The 21,224-nt window shown below is 38.7% G+C and overlaps 1 protein-coding gene across 3 annotated transcripts in view; it reads right to left on the bottom strand.

Moving 5' to 3' along the window:
* The window catches only part of mrtfbb (myocardin related transcription factor Bb), a 35,188-nt gene extending 15,859 nt beyond the window's left edge, over positions 1-19,329 (bottom strand). Inside the window, exons 1-3 of one of the 3 annotated variants that reach the window (XM_084405070.1) lie at positions 19,187-19,329; positions 10,447-10,512; positions 5,982-6,219 (exon numbers count right to left, since the gene is read on the bottom strand). In XM_084405070.1, the coding sequence (XP_084261196.1) occupies positions 5,982-6,135 (154 nt within the window). In that variant the 5' untranslated portion in view covers positions 6,136-6,219; positions 10,447-10,512; positions 19,187-19,329. Of the gene's footprint in view, positions 1-469; positions 567-2,255; positions 2,524-5,981; positions 6,220-10,446; positions 10,513-19,186 lie in introns of those variants that run through there. The other 2 variants (XM_084405071.1, XM_084405072.1) reach the window with 2 other exon arrangements.
* Between the last annotated feature and the right edge of the window lie 1,895 nt (positions 19,330-21,224).

A 21,224-nucleotide genomic window follows, 5' to 3' on the forward strand; every position in this document is an offset into this window, starting at 1 on the left:
AAAGGTTCCAAAAACAGGGTTTTTGCATCAATGCCGTAGATTCAGAACCATTTGTGTCCCATTGAAAAGCCTTTCAGTGAGCAGTTCTGAATAGAACCTTTTTTTCTTAGTTTGAAGAACTTTTAAATGATCTAAAGAACCATTTGTGCATTTGAAAAGTTCCATGGATTTGAAAGGTTCTTAATGGAACCATGTATGCCAAGAACAAAGAGTGAACAGACTAAAGGAGGGGACCAAGTGCCCCTCCTAAAACCCCCCTAAAAGCTTGGAACACTATGTCCCGAACCATGTTTTCCATTATTTATGTGCGCCAGGAACTCCTGTGGGTTTCAATATTAAAGTGGTTATGCATTACAAATCAAGATCCATGCCACCACCAAGTGGCTTTAACAAAACAATGTGACGGATGAAGCTTAGTAATATCGTAATAATCTTCACATCAGTATGACGGTACCGGTACATGACATGCCTGCAGTCATCCCAGTGTTTGTTGAGCTGATGTCATTCCTCATGTTCTCTGCTGAACCCTGACTGACCTTTATGTGGCTCCAGGCTTCACTCTCAATCTGCACAATAAACAAAAGACAGCTTAGATGCCTGTAAATCTCACTCCCCTAAAACCCAGTCCTCAAGATTCAATCTAAATCCAAATTCAAGCCTAAAGTTGCGGTCACATTTACCATTGTTTGTCGAATCATTTCAATAAGAATCACACAGATTTTGTACACGCAAAAATTCCACAACAGACCAACAGAAAGCTGCTATGTTTAAAGGCCCTCATATCCTTCAGGTGAAAACAAAAAACGAACTGGTGTGACGACATTTCAAACAAAATCAGGCCCAAACCGAGCATGTTTCGATTTTGTTTTCAGAGTTTAATAGCTTGAACAGCTAGAAATGTTCTTCAATGTTCATTTCTTCTGTTCAGTCCATCGAGGTCAGACTTGAGTCAGGACATGAACACACTGGTGAGCAGCTTTATAGTAGAATCTGAAGTTGTAATTCTAACTGAAAGCGACACTGACACTACTTTTTCATGTTTAATACTGTAAAATTGCTTGCTTTAAAGCAATCTGTTGTATAACGTGCTATATAAATAAATGTGGCTTGACTGGAGAGTTGAATTGCAGAGCTGGTGCAAACAAATCTAGATCACTAAGATCAGATGCTTTCTAAACTGCTGTTTTCTCACCACTGTAATTTTTGTTGCGTGCCTATATTGTTATTGAGAGGAAAGCATATTTACATATTTATCTAAAACGCAAACTTCTTTTTACCCCTAAGTGAAGAACAAAAAAAGAACCTCAGTGTGAGTATATTATCAGGGCCTTAAAACTGACATCTGTGCGAGTTGTGCTTCATAAATGTCCACAACACTGACAATAGTCAATGGACCTTTTTTGCCAGCAAAACTTCGCTAACGCGACCGCACCTTAACATTACCAGACGCTACCATCGTAAATTAAATGAACGGGCTGTGTTATGGCTAACGAGCCCGTTAATGTTGACTAAACTGAAGTTGTTTAAGAAACACTCTGACATTGACCTGGGCTGTGTTGACATTACTGTTAGAAAGAATATTTCAGCTGCTCGACAGATGACTGTATCTTCATGCGTGCTTGCAGAGCTCTGGAGGACAGCAGAGACTTCATGTTGGCTCAGGTTTGAGATCTGATAAATGAATATACCATTTGGTTTACGGTTCATCGATGGGCACCATTCCCAACAACCGATAACTCACTTGAAACTCTCACAACTGAAGCCATTTATTAATAACAGTGAAGGCTGCAAAGATATCCTCATGCACATGAAAGTCTTATTGTTAAAAACCTGTAAAGAGGTGTTACTCCCATAAGGCACTAAAAGCAGATACATTTTCAGAAGAGGAACGATAAGCCAGCTAAATGATTAACTGAATGGTGAGGTAATGTTTGGGTACGAGTTTGAATGAAAACCTGTTAATACAAAAATATAATACAACCAACATCAGACAGCCTAAAAAACAACAACAAGCCTCATCATTACTCTCATGTTCAACCTAACAATACAACTTTGGTCAATTATTTGTACAATAACATTTGTATCCAATTCAGAACATGTGTTTCTGTAATAATTACCAGCTGCCGTGTGCTAAACTCTGGTTTCCCAGTGTCCTTCACTCATGTTTAGCATCAACTTTCCCCATTTTAATTCATGCTCTCATTAATCCACGTTGGAATTTTTTACGAAATTTTATTCTAAATATTTGCATTTACCCCTGTAGACATTCAAGGTCTCCACTTCAAGGCAGGCCATGGAGCTGAGAGATGGATCGGACAGTTTCCGTGTCTGGAGTCCCATGGATTGCTGTGGGAAATGAGGAGCGAGGCAAAATGGCGAGATCTGGCAAGAAATTCCCCAGCGTAATGTTTGATTCCAGACCGTTCCGACAAGTTCCTTCACCGGCTCTGTCTCTAGACTGCCTGAGTGAGTTTTTGTGGGTGTGTAGTTCTCAGCGAGTGCGGTTCAGCTCCAGGCTCCGTCAGCGACTGAGAGGAGAGGCGGGACTAAAGAGCTGTAGCTGTTAACCCTCAACAGCACTGATCACTGGGTAAACAATAGTTCAAATGCAATCTTAGACAATAAAGAGGAACTTAATGCAAAAATTATCATGCAAAACCACAACTTCCCATACTTATTTTATGCTACTTCAGTTTTAGCAGTGAGAAAATAAAATGTGTACCTTTTTTCCCCATTGAAAACATGTTGTCATGGAACAAAAATGGCAAAAACAATCAAGCAGCACCCCAGGGATGTCTCTGTTTCTTTTTGTCACTTAGTGTCGACATGTTTACAGATGAGATTCAACATTTGACTGTTTCTCATTTGTATTTCAGCAATCCGCCATTCTAATGAAGCACTATCGTGTCTCAAGGGGTTTCCCAGAAAAAAATGCCATTACATTTCTTATCTACATCGAGGGATGTTTCTTTCATAGCTGCTGGAGATTAATATTGCAGAGAGGGAAAGAAAATATATAAACAAATCCTATCTGAATCAGCCAAAGTGATTAAACACAATGGAAAACAGGAATGTCCCGGGGAAGCCGATAGGGAGCGTTGTCCCGGGCCCCCTAAGGTGCTGTATGGTTTAGTCTACTCATTGGGTCCGGTGGAGATGTGCAAAACTAGTTCCCTTAATGATTAATTGGTCTTAAAAAAGCCTTAAATTTAAGAGAAACAACACTTGTCTTGAGATGCATTTTAAAAAGTTGGATTATTTTTTTAAAACTGCCATCTGAAAAACACAAACCGATGTTTGCCGATGTTAGTCTACAGTCAGAGTTGAGATTTGTACAGAAAATTGCATAGTGTTTGATGGGCACAAACTATGATTTTTTGACTAGTCTGGAAGTCTGCTGAATGACATTGTGACACTAACTCTAAGGTCTACCTATAAATATTGTATATTTTATGTGTGTGTGTGAACTCATTGGACAATTGGATCCAACCGAAGATTAGTGTGAACAGTAAATTTTTTATGTTAAAGACTCATATGTTAATGTTATTATAATGTGTAGGTCATACGATAGCTTGTGGGAACACTGACATAAGTGTCAGTAGGGGAATTTGTGAACAGTGGTGACGCTTAGTTTTTAGAAGGGTGGGTTGAAAAGAGGAAGGATGGGTACGGTCTGTCCTCCAGCCTGAGCAGGAACAGATCTTGTTGATTTAGTTCAGTGTAACAAACTCTCCATGAGCTCATAATATCTTAAGGCGGCAGTGAGCAGGAATCAATTATGAGAAAAAACAAGAGTGTTCCTTTAAAAGTATTTATTGCTGCAGTTCTTCTGATAAAGGAAATTCACTCAAACTCATAACTTAGTATCTCCAAGCTGATAAAAAGCAGAAATGACGCCTTGTATTAGGATTTATTGTGAGTCTCTTTTAAGTTTATCGTTTTGTGCTGAATGTTATGAGGTGGTCTGTTGCACATTATGTTCTCATTAAGTATATTAATCAACCACATGCGCTGAGGGTGGATCGCCCCCATTTTCAGAACTGTGGTCGATTTTTATGTTTTTTTTCATGACACGTATGCATCCTCTCTTGAAGATTTGCTTACATCTTTGCCTTGTGCATCTAGTTTCTATCTAGTGATGCGCTGAAAAACATCTTAATCGTAACCAAAACCAAGACAATATATACAATTAAATATATATAACCAAATACAATAAAGAAGTAAACATGACCGAATTTGAAGTTTCATTCAGCTGTCTAAAGATGGTCACAAATCACTAGATTAAACAGTTATGTTACTCTATTGACAGCCATAGTTCAGATTTCTTCTCAGTTTTGTAGATCTAAAAGTGCTCAGATGACGAGCAGAGAAAAAACTCAATATTTTCCAAGAAATATGTCTCTATACATGAAAATATATAGTTGACTTTATATTTTGGGAAAATATCATCATTTTAGGAAAATATCATAATCAAAAGTTTATTTTAAATAATAATAATATAAAGAATCCAAGAGATTCTTGGCATGAGAACTTTCAGGCAAAACAAGGAAATGGAAACACTAACTGAATTTGCAATGGTGTTTGCATTTCGGCAAAATATTGCTAAATATTTTGCAAGTAGCAAGAATTTCAAGGTCATGTTGAAGTGTCTGGGTGAATCACAGTTTCAAGTCTATTTCAGTGCAAAAGGTCTAGGAAACTGTGGATTTACACAGAATGTAATGAAGAAAGTCATTATGTAGTGGGATCAGAAATACACACATGCCTGGTGGGGTCTCTGTTTTTCTTTCCTTGAGCAGTAAATTAATAAGCAGCTCACATTAACAAGCAGGACACACTGGCATTCTCAAGGGCAAGGATGTCCGTAGGGAGTGGGACATGAACTCCTTCTGTGGTCGGACAGAGTCAAGTTCAACAAGGTTCACTGCCTGCCTGCCCTTTGGATCAGCCCTCGTGCCTTCTTATTAGGGTTCATATTCCAGTAAAACATTTCTAGAATGAAACTTTGGCCAGGATTGTGAGAGCCAGACAGAAGGACAATACGATTAGAGTGACCAGCAGTGACCAGATATTTTTTTAGAACTGCCAAGTTTAAGGGACAGTTGACTCAAAAAAGAAAAAGCTGTCATCATTTCCTAACCAAAACCCATATAACTGTCTTTCATACTTGAAGCACAAAAATAGATATTTAGAAAATATTCTGGTCGCTGTTTTCCATGCAATAATAATTAAGACAGGATTGGATCAGTCAAAGATTTGACTCAACAAAATTTGAGTACTTACTGCATACTGCTAGTCTAGCTTAATTTTTGTGCGTCCACACTGCTGACATGTTTGCCTGCTGTAGCTTAACCACATTGTGTGCACGAAATAGATGACGACACAGTGAAACAATCATCGGAAGGGCTACTTAAATGCCTTACAAAACTATTGCAGTAAATCTTTTCAAAAATTTCAGCTGCCGCAATTTCGGTGCATCAGAGCAAAATATGCAAGTAATTATTTGCTTGTCATCATAGTCCAGAATTATACTTAACCTTTTTTTTTTTTTTCACAGAAGAAAGTCATACAGCTTTGGAACATAATATCCATTTTTGAATGATCAACTGTTCCTTTGAATTACAGCCAAACAAAAACCACAACATGACTGCAGGCCTAAGAACCTTCCATATCGGAGACTTTCGGCAATCATATTTGACACCAAAATCTATCACATTAGTTTACCAGTCGTCCACCCTAACGTGAGCCAAGAACACTTTGGAAAAGAGTTAAAGGGAGCACTTAAGACATGATTACATGTTGGCATTCACATACAATTCCTGTGTAATTCCCCATGTCTTACCGCAAACAAATTTCTCAACCTTCTGGCAGGCCTTATTTTCTCAGTGTCAAATCGGGGCGGTAGTTTAATGGATGAGGAGGAAATAGGAGCTTGGGAGCAGAGTTATGGCCTAAGGGCCTGACCAAATGAGCTTACTCACCGTTCTTGCGCTCTTTGATGGGTGGAAGGCTCTGAGTGTACTGGAGAGACAGTTCTTCCAGGTCATGGGTCACCGCTTCGCTCCGTGGGCTCGGCACCAGCACCCCCGTCATGCCTGAGTCGCCCTCCACTCCCAGACTCTCATGGGGCTCCATATCTCTTTGGGGGAAGAGGCAAGGGTCTTTCCCTGGAAATTACCACAGCGGTATAGACGACTGGCGGGAATCTTGGACTGCAGCCTGCCAGAAAAACAAAAGTGTTTTGCAGCCCTTGTAAACATTAGAAAGCCCAAATGGAGCTTAAAGTTGTTGTTGTTGGGGTGTGGTGGCAAAACTAATTTACTTGTATGTGATTGATTGTTAATACACTTTAACTGAGCCAGATATGCAGCTCAAAGGTTAGTGTACATTGCTTAGATCCAGAATGGATTTTGTTGTAAACTGGTGATGGTAAACTTAATAAACACTCTTATTTCACAGAGCTTCTTTTAAATAGCTTGAGCAAAATCTGCCTAACCTTAGACTGTCCACTACCATGCATTTAATCAAATAAGTTTGATTGTCCTCCCAGTTAACCTTTAAAACAAGCTCTTAAATCCTTATGGCTGATGTTAAAAAGTGCAAGTTGCATAATGTGGCTCCAATCCGAGACAAGTTATACGGGAGTATATGCAGGCAGCACATCTGGCCCAGCTGTTTAATGTGTTATTCTTACAGATGCTTTACATCTTGGAACATAGAAAGGCCACTTTAGACAAAGATGTATGTAATATCTGCTTGGTGTAATTTTGCAATGTACCGCACTGGAAAATATATGTTACCATATTTCACACTTCAGACGTGGAGATTTACAAAGAAAGACTATAGGGCTCCATAAAGCACAAGACACGCAAGATTCCCAAACATGTCACATTGCAAATTTATGATCAACATATCAGGAATACCTGTATATATGTAGTTATGCAAAGAGGGATAGAGACTAGTGATGCATACTAGTCACTTACCCTAGTTAAATGCTGATAACTAAAAATGTATATTGACTTGCCTGTTTGCAATTTCACAGTCTATATATATTTTTTAAACAACTGTACAAAAACATTGCTTTACAGAAACTTTCAGGCTCTAGTTCTTTTTACTGGGACACTGAACAGATATTTCTTAAGCACATTGTTTCAACAAATCCCCAGTCAACAATACAAATAGTTACAGCTGTCCAGCTAACACACTGACACCATTTGGTGAAAAATAATTATGAATGGTTCAGAAAAGTGACAATAAAATAAAAGTTAATTCTGAGTAAAGCTCAATCATCATTTGGTTCCACATGCCACTTGGCTTGACATTTTAGGTACAATAAAAAAGTCATACATTTTAGGTAAATATTTTTGAATGTCATAATGTTACATGATTTGAAGGGGTAATGGCATGAAAAATCAAACCTGGCTTGATCTTTTGACATATAAGAGGCCTTTTTTTATCAGTTAACATCCTGCAAGTTTCATGGTTTAAAAACCTCCTCCTCATTGTAAACAAAGCATTTATTCTACCAAGCTCGTTTGTATATTGTGGGATTTGTGACGTCACACGGGCAAAAACATATGCATATGCATTTACTGTCTCCAGAGCAAGACATTGATGAATAGTATATTTGTCTACACTGGATGTGAGCGTCGTGTTGCGTCAATTCACACTGAATACAGTATACAGATGCGTGTTCAGTTTCTGACACTCCACGCACTTGAGTGTTTCGACAACAGGCCAAATGGAAGAGTGAATAGAACCGTAAAGGAACGTTCAGTTTAAACAGCTCGTCTGTTTCTCTGTCAGAAGGATCCCAGCACTGAAAACAAGCGGATGGTTTATTCTAATGGCGTCCTGGATCTCGTCAGAGGATTATGTTTGTTCGGAGCATTTTGTTTTATAAACGAGGCACAGTGTAATGAAGAATTCACAAAGAAACTTTTGTTGAAAGATGAAGCAGCCAACTGTATTGGATCTGACAGCTGCATCACAAGCTGTAAGTAAATGCTTTCATAATCCTTTGTCTGTAAATTATGGTTTTATGTGGATCATGTTTTCAAAACACAGTGTTAGCCAATCATAACAGAGGGCGTTTACTGACCAGCCGTAAAGGAGCTGCCCCAATGGGACATTTCAGACAAAGGGTCAGAATGAGGGTTAAAAATAATTGTTTCAACCTTATATTTATATTAACTATGTAAACCTACAGGAACTTTGAAATTTTCTGAAAAAGTTTTCCAAAAGACCTACACTTCGTCTACATTCACAATAGCTATATATATATATTCTGAAGAACACGTCTATTAATATAATTAGTTATTTTAAATTTGTATTGTGCATGATGTCTGCTCTGAAACAGAAGCTGGTTCTCTTTCTAGAAGGGTAAACAAACTACAGAGGCAGCTTTAGAGTTGACAGACTGATCAATGGGATGAAGAGCTATAGGTATCAACCTATACAAATGCTCCTGTCAAAGACAAATCCTGCTCTTGGATGATCCATTGCTCCATGCCAAGCTGAAGACAAAGTGGAGTTTGGCAAAACCGCAGCATCTGCTTATTCTACCCTGAGTCTGTGTCTGGAGAACTTCACAAACATTTTTTTGTTTGGATTGGAATTTTTTGAAGGATTGCCTGTGAGCAATTGATGACAAATAAAAATATATATAAAAAATCAAGCTTTTAAATCACCCACATGAGAGATGGCTCACATGGTTGCTTTGTTGTGAGAGAGGAATCTTGCTTAACTGATGTCCCAAAAAAAACACCCACCACCTTCTCATGGTGGTGCTCCTTTCTCTGGAGGTTTCAGTTCAGCAGGGCTGATGGTGAGAACAAGCACAGGCGCATCCCTACGAGTACATGCTTTTGATCTGAAGCCATGCGTGTCACAACTCTCACAAATAGGGAATATAGGCTGACATTGACTTGGCACAAGTGTTCAAAACATTCTCCGCCCACTGTACAGTTATCTAGAACAGTCTTTCTATAATATTCTTCATAAATAAAATAAAAAATCTTATGACGCAAGAATGATATCAATTAAAATCTTGTCATTTAATTGTCATTTAATTGGCAATTAAAATCTTGTCATTGTTAATACTTTTGTTTAGTAGGCCTACCCTACCATAAAACCTTGTTTTTATAGTTTTTATCCATCAGCAGATGGCACTGTAGTCCTCATGTTACAATGATGAGACAGCTGTGCTTTTGGATGGAGGGATGGATGAACAGACGGAGGAATGAATGAAGGGATTGACAGACTGAGGGATGGATGGATGGATGAATAGATGGAGGGATGGATGCCTTGAATGGAGGGATGTATGGAAGGAGGGATGGATAGAGGGACAGACTGAGGGATGAATGGATGATGGAGGGATGTATGGAGGGATGGATGGACAGAAGGATGGATGGATGATGGATGGATGGAAGGAAAGGTTGTATAGAGGAATGGACGGAGGGATGGATAGATAGATGGATGGACGGATGTATGTATGGAGGGATAGACAGAGGATGAATGGAAGGACGGATGAATTTGGATGGAGGGATGGATGGATGGATGGATGGATGCCTTGAAAGGAGGGATGGATGAACGGACAGAAGGATGGATGGATGAATGAATGAATGGATGGTCTCAGGGACAGACGGAGGGATGGATGCCTTGAACGGAGGGAGGGATGGATGGATGGATGGAGGGATGGATGGATGGACAGATGGAGGGATGGATGGATGAAGGGACGGAATGAGAAATGGATAGATGGATGGATGGATAAATGGATGGACGGATGGATGGAGTACAAAGCCTTATGCAACAATCATGCAATGATAAAATAATAAAAATCCCAAATTAATTCACAACTGTATTTCAGTCATGACAACTCTCCAGCATTTATTAGCATGGGGCATAAAATATACATAGGCTTGATTTTGGCGGACGAGATCTGCTACGCTGCTGCTGAGCATATACAATAATTTGTTCAGCTTAGTAAAAATAACAAACAAAGGAAAGGCTGCTGCAAGAAATGGTGGAACTCCCATAGCAGATCTCTACAGGTGGAGCTGGGGAGGAGGAGGGAGGCTAGGGTAAGATGTATATGGCTATGTGGATTTGGAAGTACTTCTGATTGGCTGGTGTGGTGTCACGGCATTGAAAGAACCAATCGGCGTTCATTCGAGTTTCATGCCTGACCTATTAATTTTGAATCCCATCTGCCGGTTCAAATTATTAAAAACTTTTTGAATTTAAATCACAATGCTAAATATTAAAATAAATCACTGTGAATATGTGCACTGGTAATTTTACTTCCCTTAAAATAAGACATCAAAATGGACAACGGAAAAAGCATTACACAAAGTAACAAACTGTTTTACAATTACTTGCTCATATACAATGACAACTTTACCACAGTAACTTTAATTCTAATCTCTCTGAGAAGAGTAGATTTACCTGTCGAAGGAGAAGGACGCTTTGTGCTGCAGTGCTCCTGATGAAGATCACTAGGTCATGGTGCCTCTGAAACACAAAGGAATATCCTGTCATTAAATGAAACAGAACTACAACAGGTTCAAACTTCGTAAACCTTTCCATTAGAAGTTTTCTGTAGGTGAAAGCAGAGCCGTTCTACATCGTCCGACTGCAAACCAGCATGTGAAGAAGAGGGCAAGGAAAGGGAAGGGAGGCTTGCATCTAATCAATGCAGTTGCCGTGGAAACGCTAATCTGCTTGCACACTGATTAATGGCTAAACAATAGGATGACAGATATTTATGGATGTGTGCCACTTCACAGGAGAGGCCATGAAGAGATATGGAAAACAAGCTTACGAGAGCCTGTACTCCAGCCTCAGACACAACCTCCGCAAACAGAGCATTCATATTCATTAAAGCACAACAAGACAAACATTCGACCGTGTTGCTCCAGCACATCTGAAGTTCTGTTTACATTTGATCTTTATCACACTATCAGAAGTGTCATGTCTGAACTTTATATGCAGCATACAAACAAGACATTGTGTCTTTGTATTTGCAATGTGAAATTTAAACTGTTGTTGTTGTTGTTTTAAATGCTGTGGCAAAAATCTTCAATTTCACTTGGTTTATTAAATATTATAGGGATACACCAATATTATCCAAGACTGACTGGTCACTGGTGCCGTGCCCCTTCATAATAATACGTCCATGACCCCCCCTCTGCAGAAATATTCACCAGCATCATCTTCAACATCCATTTCTATGATGAAATCATTACAGCTGTAATCCTAAATATGTGGACTTGATGACTATATGCTTGTTGAGTTCACAATTTCTATGGAAAGCAGGGAAAGCAGATTAAGTGACTCGGTGAGCACTGTGATCTTGTTATCTTGTGCAAATTAAAAACAACAGGCTGATGAATGTCTTAACTCTTCCAGACTTACAATCCTTGATGACTTGACTAAGCCTTCGCTGGCTTTCCTGCCTGCTCACATTCCCTGCTTTCAATCTAATTCAGCTGAGTTTAAAGACTTTCGGCTGTTTTCTCGCTAAGGATCAGCGGTAAGCCCCTCTCAGTGACATATTGAGAATCCATCTTAGTCCAACACAATTCTGAAACCTCAAACAGAATTATGTTTTTAGTTTTGAAGTGGAAACTCGGGCCAAATGGGGACATCGCTGTACCACTGTCGGCCAGTAAACTCAACGGCCGGTTCACTGCTGTGGCTTCTTTGTGTTCACTCCACCTAGAAAAGGAAGTCAAGATGTGCATGACTGAGAACTCAGTGTAAACAACTTGACTCTCCCTATGGAGGGATATTGATCCTGTAGCTCCTGTAGCTCAAATAGTAGAGCATGGCATTAGCAATCCCAAGGTCATGGGTTCGATTCCCAGGCAGTGACTGCATTGATAAAAATGTAAAGCTTAAATGCAATGCAAGTCGCTTTGAAATGCATAATGAAAATGTTAACAGTAACTGTTTACAATGAAGTCCCCGATAGACCATATGCGCCAGAGAAACAAGCGCACAGCCATCTTTAAAAAAAAATTGCGGTAGCTCTTTATATTTATATGGCATTACTGTCGAAGAGTAGTGTAGAAGTGGATTTACTTATTGTAGAGTTAACCAAAGTTATCATGAGCATTGTAATGTTTGAAACTGATGTCATAACAAATGAGAGAGACAGATGACAGAGAAGATTTTAAAACGAGCGGTTAATCCATAAATCCGTAAGATCTTACCTTCATGCTGTGGAAATATAAACCGGAACGCTACATAAGGTCTATACTCACAGCGAACTTCTTTTTAGTTTTTTTCCGCTTATAGGGGTAAAAAGAAGTTTGAAATACGTGACTACCAGTTACTATTTATATTATTACTATTAGCGAACATCCCGACACCGTCCACACTGCTGAGAGCGACATTTAGATGAATATGTAAATACGTGCTCTTTGCTTTCATTTAAAGGGACACTCCACCCATTTGCATTAAGCTTTGCATTGTTAGAAACCCAGTCATACTATTGAATGGTCGTGCAACACTCTCTCATTTTCCCCTGAGACGGGAGAAATCCGTTATTTACCTTTTACACTTCCTCCTACAATGACGCAAAAATCGTCATTTTGCGTCATTGTAGGAGGAAGTGTAAGAGGGGGGGATTTCTGTTGAGACTACAAGCACTAGTTCCTCATCTTTCCCAGGGGGCGGGACCCGCTCACGCTACAGACCTATTACAGATCAGTGGGTGGGACTTTACTCTCTGAAACTGAAAGCAATATCCTCCATCTTGTTTGAAGCTAAGCTAACAGGCGCTGTGGAGACCGATGTAAAGTAATGACAATAGCGGAGGAGAGTGCTCAATATGATATAGAAGAAGAGGATTTCGGAAGTCTGATGCTTGAATCAGGTGTTTATGGCTACCTTTACAAGCCGCATTATAGCGAAGAGCAGCCGAGGCAGAAGACCTGCCTGCCGCGGACGAGGAGCCCGGACTGGCTCGAGTTAGGGCGGACTGGCGGCGCCGGTGATCTCACTATGCAACTCATAGACTGTAAGATGCAACTACGAACACAGAGATAGAGTCCGTCTGCGGCAAAGAATTTCAACGATGACAATTTCTCCTGGACGAAATCTCTGAATCAGACGAGGACACGGACGTTTGTGTAGAGAACTATCCTAGTTTCGCACCGCATATGTTCTGACTGAACATCCAGGTACCATGCAATAATTCACCTTTTCGAAAGAAATACAAACGAGGAGTAATGAGTTCGCCAACTAACTAGACATTTTGTGTGAATGTGAAATGAATTTCAAGCTCTGGTGGTAGCTAGCCTTGTAGACGGAAGAGTGATTTCTCTTATAGGCAGATATGCGCTTTCTGGATTAGTGGGAGTGGCTTGCGGAGCTGTGCAATGCGGTGCATTGTGGGAGTTGTTGTCTTTCATACAAATGCGTCCTGAAGTTATTTTTTGTCTTTCCTCGGTCACGAAGGCACCAAATTCAAAATTTATTTTACATTTCGACTACATACATGACCCACTTTAAATAAAAAACAATGTTCAAATGGGTGGAATGCCGCTTTAAATGAAGGTGAGAAAACAGCAGTTAACGGTATGGAAGGCAATTTCGGAAAAGCTAGCAATAGCAAGCTAGCTTTGAAAGCATGAGATCCCACCTTCCCTACAGAGCAAAGCCACGCCCCCCCCTCAAAACACATGACACAGCAGAGTCTGCAAAACGTCACAAGAGGAAAAACGGTGTTAAATGACCTCATGTCTCAAAGCATATAACATTACAATGATAATGAACGTTAACAACTTACAGAGCTCTTACTTGTACCACCTGACTGCTGGAGGTTAATTTAGGCATTGATAGTGTTGACATAGGCACGCATAAATCCGAGTCTGAGGACGTGAACAGCTCCAGATATCCGTTAACATTAATGTACTGTAAACTAACAAGAGCAATCAATAAACAATTTCTATTTTTATTAGTTAACATTAACAAAGGTTAATACATTCTGTAAAAAAGAGTGCTCATAGTTAGTTTACATTAACTAATGTTAACAAATTAGACATTATCGTAAAGTGTTAGCATGTTAATTAATACAATCACGCATTGTAATGGCCTTAATAAAACATTCATTTTGCAATTTGAGTTTGCTATGTTGAATGGAAAAAAAAAAATCCTAGGTGTGTTTATTCAATTCTGTTTATTTAAAATAGTTAACAGTTGTTCCGTACAGTCCAAACACCAAATCCAAGTGGCATTTGGCAGAACATATTATGGCCGTATTACCACATTACTACACAATGAGAACTTCTCCTCACACAAACACTGAATGACTCATCCGCAGTAAACTGGAGGGGGTCAGCTGTGCTGCTAAATATAGCTGTGAGACCGGCCAAAATAAGCATCAGAAATAAAAAAGAAACCCCTCCAACGCTTTTCCATGTGTGCGCGAAGAACGCAGGCATCAGGAGTCAGCACAAAGAAAACACTGTGAGACCCGCTCGAGTGAGGAAAAGAAAAGAGAGGGGGAAAATTCCTTTACCGTTCCCAAAAATTATCCCACATTTTAACTTTCCCAGAAAGCCAGCTAATTCCCAAGAGGCTGTCCCTGAGCGCATTGCACATGGCCTTTGCCCCTCCCACTTCCCCTCATGTCATTGGCCCAGCACAGGACTCCCCAGGGAGTCAGCAGAGAGGGATCGCTAAACCAGTAATCAAAATAGCCTGCTGTCAGCCAGTGAGCATATACTGATGTTTTACAGATTTCATTTAAAATCAATCCATCAAAAGATGCAGATTCACTTAAAAGTAACGCTAATAGATTATTTAATCCATTTCAGAAGCTGACTCTCTGGTTCCCACACGATCATACAATTACTTCTCAGAATCTACTTCCCATTTTTTGACAATATGATTCAACCCAATTAGTGAGAAGTGCAGTTATTATGAGTTTTAATAGGTTTTCGTGAAACTTGCATTACTACAAACATTCTGCTTTTTTTTTCAGAACAACAGATGTCTGTCAGTCTGACTCATAATAGCGTCCTATGTGGCAAACAATGACATGAACTTGTTGATCATTTCGAACAATGGTCAGAGTGATGATATAAGCACTTTTCATAGTGCTCTTTTCGGGTAAACAAACATATCAACACCAGACATCAGTGCTAGTTCCTACTCAAAAACAAACTGGAACAATGACAGCTAGGGCAATGACTAATAAAGAGCATCCAACATCAATACAATTTCAACAAAAGTTTAAATTCAATTACTCTAAAATGTCATGTGGTGTATAAACAGTAATATATTCCTTATGTACTGTCTTAAATGACATTTTTAAAAATGTTTTAAAATATATTGTTAAAGGTAAAAATTACTTGTACAAATATCATAAATGTTACTTACTACATCAGACTTTGGCAAGTCACACCTTGTCTTGCATTGATAAGGTCAAATCATCTGATATTTATAGAGACTTCTTGACCTTGACACACAGGCATGAGGGTACTTTTATGGTATCATTTCCTTTTTTTTTTCTTTTTTTTTCACACTTGCATGTTTCTGCAAGTCGCACCACATGATTTATGTGTATTTATTTTTAACGGAACACGCTAACTGCTATTCTGTCCCATTCTGTAATATACTAATGGAGATACTTTAGAGAGAACAGATATATGAGGTAAAACAGGCGCGACCAAACGAGACATTTTGCGCAATATTATCACAGCGCATCCTACGCAAGTTCGTCGACCATTTGAGAGGCTTAACTTTTGGTTGGCAGCGCTGACTTAATAATTATGTTGAAGTCTTTTGATCTGAGGACACTTGAGCATGGATATGAATCTGGTTCATCAGCATCAAAGCCTGTGAGGTCACATCACATGACATCTCAGTGGAATGTTATTGTGTCATGTGAGCAGAGTAAGGAAGAGAAAAAAAAAATCCCGATTGTCTTTTTTCCAGGCATTCGTTTGAAATACGAACTTTAAAAAAGCCAGGAAGATGTTTAGCTTAACGGAACACTGATATCTACAAAAGCAATGATCTCATTCTTGTTTGTGAACTGTAACTTTCCAAACTACAGTTCAAATGCACGAAATAACATTTACCCGATGATAACAGGTAACGATAACAACGTTGAGGCCGCAAGCTTTAAGTCAAACAGGCGACGCAGCAGACTAAGAAAACAATGTCCAGACCACCAGGGACACACCATGCTTACAGTCACTATAAATACCAGGACCTCCAGCTTTCAAGTTCTGCTTGAGCACAGCTGTAGTCTAAAGGTCCTGTCTTAACTGTAGGAGTGTGGACATGGACCAGAGGATGGAAGAGAGTATCAAAACACGGGCCGTTGTTTAAGACAAAGTCAGAATTCCTTTAAATTGATTAAAAGACAGGGAACAGTCCTCACCATTCATCTTTTCAGCACATGCTGCTTGAGGAATGACAGATGTATGTGAAATATGCTGTGGTGAACTGACACCTGCGGTGGGTAAGATTCAGCCTGTCATCGATGAAGAATGCTTTATTTGTTAAGTCAACGGCCATAAGCTATATTTAGGTGAGAAAAACTATTTTGGTTAGAGAATAGTATAAAAACATAGGCTATTTTGAGAAAAATACGACTGAGATCACTGGACCACTTGTAGTTCAGTTCTCTTGATACATTTAGTCAGCTGCTTCACCAAACCTAAAGATGCAAAACAAAACAAAAAACAGCTTTATTTTGCGACAGAACTTACCGAACATCCAAAACTGTTTTGTGTGAGTACATATGATGGTATTTTTACCAGCTGAGAACTCACAAAAAGCCAAAACAGCACCAGAATTGCACACAAATAAAGATCTGCTGCAAGGAGACAGTGGTTTTGACACCTGTACCGAACTGTAGTATCTCATATGATGAGAAAAAACAGGTATGCTTGAGCATCTTGTGACATCATGTCCTGGTTTTGGTTTGTTTAGATGTCTTTGGTCAGTGTTGCATTCATATTTCAGTAGAACCGTTGTTTGGAAGCGGACCGGGTTCCGGCTTTGACTGTTCCAATATGGCGGACGGTTTACGTATAGCACCCCATAGAAACAGCCGCTAATGATATTATATAATACTACATAGATTATATAGTATATATTATACTGTATACATCTATGATAGAAACAAACGCACCATGTTTGGACTTCCGGTTTGTGGTTACTTATTGAAGAGTTAACAAAAGTTATCATGAGCATTGTAATGTTTGAAGCGGATGTCAAAACAATTGTCTGTAGAAGATTTTAAAACGAGCGGTTCATTCATAAATCGGTAAGATCTTACCTTCATGCTGTGGAAACACAAACCGGAAGACAGAACACAACGAGCGCAGATCTGAAAAGCGGCGGGGCTACATAAGATCTATAAACCGAGAAGCTGTGAAAATAAGGTGGCATTTGATGCTATGCAGGCAAACTGGCACAGATAAACAATTAAAACACATGGCTCTGACATTTAAGAGCTGCTTGCAAATATTATTCTTAAATCATAACACACATTCACTATTTCTGACAACTCTGTTGGTCTGTTACATTGTAGCAAAGCCCATTCATATGAGAAGCTTAAATAAATATCAATAATAACAATCTGGTTCCTGAAGTTTTTGGTGGTTGTTATGTTCTCCTTGACTACAATGACTGCAAATAGACAGAAACAGAATAACAGTACACACTGTAAGTGTCCAGTGACATTATGAGTCAAAAGGACGACCTATTGAACTGAATTTACTGATTTATAGTGAATATGTTTTGCAAGAAAAGGTGGCCTACGATCCAGACTATATTTAGGCATAAAGCCGCCCTAATTAAGGATTCTCTACCTGCAGTAGAGAGTAATTATTCAGGCCTGTGGCAGTAAACACTGGGAGTGTTTCATGCACTGTGCCTCCTTCCACAAAAAACACACCGCGGCTAAAGGTCGCTGCATGGGAACGCTCAACAATGCTGTATTGCAGACACACCCATGAGTGTGTGTACACTTAACAGCATTTTAATGAGCTATAAAGGCCGTTTCAGTTGTTTATGGTAACAAATACGCAACACAAACTGCACTCAATGCCCTCACACCTGCTCGAGTGAAGCACACAAATTATTCATTTAGCAGATGCATGTGACTTGCACATTTTTTGTTAGCATCATTATCTTTCAACACTTGTGCTGTACAAAGTGAAAATGTTGCTTTAAAAAGGTATTTCAACTTGCAGCCTCTAAAGTAACTTGTTGGTGTATCCTAGTAAGGTTGATTTTGACTTTTAATAAGTATAGACTTAAAATAATAAAACCAGTTTATGAAAACCAGCGTATGGTACACTTGCAATCAATCAAAAATTCAAGTGTTAAGTTAAATTGTGGAGGTTGATCACAAACAAACAAACAAACAAACACATACTGGACAATATCCGATTTTCTGGCAAAAGTTGGTCAAATCAATAATATTAATGAATTAACTGATTTTGGTTTGGTTGAATTAATGAGTAACTTTCCATTCAATGTGAAATAGAGAGGGGATATCTTACAAAATAATAAAAAATGACAATAATAACCAGGCAATAATAAACTAATTATTAAATTAATTTAATAAATTAAATAGCTATGCCCAACTACTGAAATAGAAATGTAAGTTATTATTTTAAATTAAATTTACGATTAATGAATAAAATAATACAAACTGAATACAAGAATATTGTATTGTATTGTATTGTACTGTCTCTTGTAGGCTATTGTAAGGAATACAAGAATAAAAACTTTTTTTACGCTTATTTACCTGATTTTTTTTTTTATTATTCGTATAGGCCTCTCTCTCTCTATATATATATATAATTAGATAATTATATAATACTTAGATAATTATAGACTAATAATCGAATATTTAGTCAATTGACATAAGTTTTATTAATGTCATGATGTTCCAAAATATTCCCTAAACTTACTCAAAAGAGTTCATTCAGTGTCATGACACTGTGTGCGCAGCGAAAATATCCATTTAACAGTCGTCCCGTTAGAAAAGAGTTCAGTTTATGACTCATTATTCTGAATTATTGCGCAGGTATTTAATAGCCTATATAAAGTGTCACTTGTAACGCATTAAAGGCTGTGGAGTGTCATTCACTCAGGCGTGCGGCAGCATCTTATAGATACGCAAGAAAAACCGAATAAATATCGAACTTACCGTTTCTTTGCTTCTAAATTATACGTGTTCCCTTGAATGACACATCTAGAATAGCAATAGAATTCCGGCAGGATATTTATTCTCTTTCTTCACTGAAGTATCAGTCGTTGCTGTTGGTAAAGATGGCCGCTTTCATTGTGTTTAGCCGGTGATGTAATGAAGTTGTGTTAACCCTTCGTAACACTTGGAGAACTGACACCACATCGACATTCTAACCTGCTAAATTAGAAAGTGAACAGATTAAAAGCGATTTTTAGATGAGTATGAGTAATTCTGAAAGATGTAAACATAAGTCTACACGCAGCAATGCACATATTCTAATGTTGTGAAAATGCGTCGAAATGTTACTCGATTAAAAAATATATAAGCAAAAGCGTACATGACTTTAGTTGAACTAATAATAGGCTAATAATAATAAATTAGCCTTCTTCAGTTGGCATGTGAATTATATAGATTATATCAGTTACAGACCCTGATGTGAACCCTACTGTAAATGCCTGTGATCAGTCCAAGTTGGCTCAGCAAAAATATGGGCATATAAGCAAAATGATAAAAGTAAAATAACCTAAACATTATACTATGATCATTATGAATAATATAAAACAAAAACAAGGTACCCATTTAGTGTATGACACTGCCATCTGGTGAAATCTCAAGGTCAGTTCACTCATCGACATGTCAACATCAGCTTAAATATATCCAAATATTTCTTGGACTAATTCTTGAAAAACTGGATATAGCTGTAGAAAATAAAGCATACCAGTTCACTTTCTCAACTGGAGATTCAAGATCCTTATTGTCACTTTTTAAAACAGCATTATTGTGTGCTTCCACAAGGTTGTTGCAGTTCCCAAAAAATTGTGTAATAATAGGCTAAATAACCATGAAACTTCACTGTATAAGGTGCACACATGAAAGCAGTGCTAAATAGGCCTTATTTGTGCAAAATGCAGGTATGATTATTAGGGTAGTTGATGTATATCCATGGACTTTATTCAAGATTTTGGGTTCAAACTGATAGTGATAGTGAAAGTGTTAAAGCAGTAAATGGTCACTTGATTCCAGTTTTGCCATTTTAATCACATTTTGCCTTGATTAGCTAATGGTCCTGCTATGTGACAAATTAATTTTGTTTAATATTAGGTCAAAAAAAGCGCCACATGCATAACAATTATTATAAAGTAATTAGCAAAATGCTGTTTATGGTTTTAGATGGAGTTTAGCATTTCATCAACTTCTCAAAAGTATCTCATGCCAGTGCAATAACATTCATTCAAAACATTTAAAGAAACACATTATTCGCGATTACCACAGTATACAGGAGACTTAATGCATGTGATATCTGATTGCTGATTGTAAACCTGTGTTTATGGCATTCAACTGTGGTGTCAAAGTAAAATAAACGTTTCATACTGGAGATGAAGAACTATAACTCTTGATTCACCCAAACAGTTCAGACCACACCACCTTAATGGACTTTGTGAGTGTCCTTATGTTTCAACAGCCGTTTAGAAAGTAGTAGATCACAGATAATTTGCAAACCAAACCAGATCCAACATAACAACAAACTTAAGCAACGTGGTCTGAGTCATAGGAAAGGTTGCTCTTTTCCCCCCTCTCGTTCTGTTTTCTCCTGCTTTCGTTTCTCATGTCTTCTCCCACATGGTTGGGATTGGATGATCATGTCCCACATTGCCCACACTCTCCCGCTGATGGAGGTGTGAGGCTTAATCACGGCCCAGAATAGTGTGTGGTTTGGGGAAGGGGGGGGTGTGCTGGGGGAGGCAGGCTGGATGCCAGCCGTATCTCTGAGAGTGCTGGCGTGAGATGTGACTCATTGTGTGTCTTTACGTTCTGCTTCACACACAGTGAGATGATGGGCAGGATGGAGCCCCAGCTGCCTGAGAGACTTTGGGGCACCAACCAACCACTGATTATTCATTTCGATTACAAAACACAAGAGTTTGTGTTGCAGCTGCGCCCTGGTGGTCAATGCATGCACACATGTTGATGTGTTCATGTGGGCAATCTGAGATTC

The sequence above is a fragment of the Rutilus rutilus genome (genome assembly GCF_951802725.1).
Source record: "Rutilus rutilus genome assembly, chromosome: 1".
NCBI classification, from domain to species: domain Eukaryota; kingdom Metazoa; phylum Chordata; class Actinopteri; order Cypriniformes; family Leuciscidae; genus Rutilus; species Rutilus rutilus.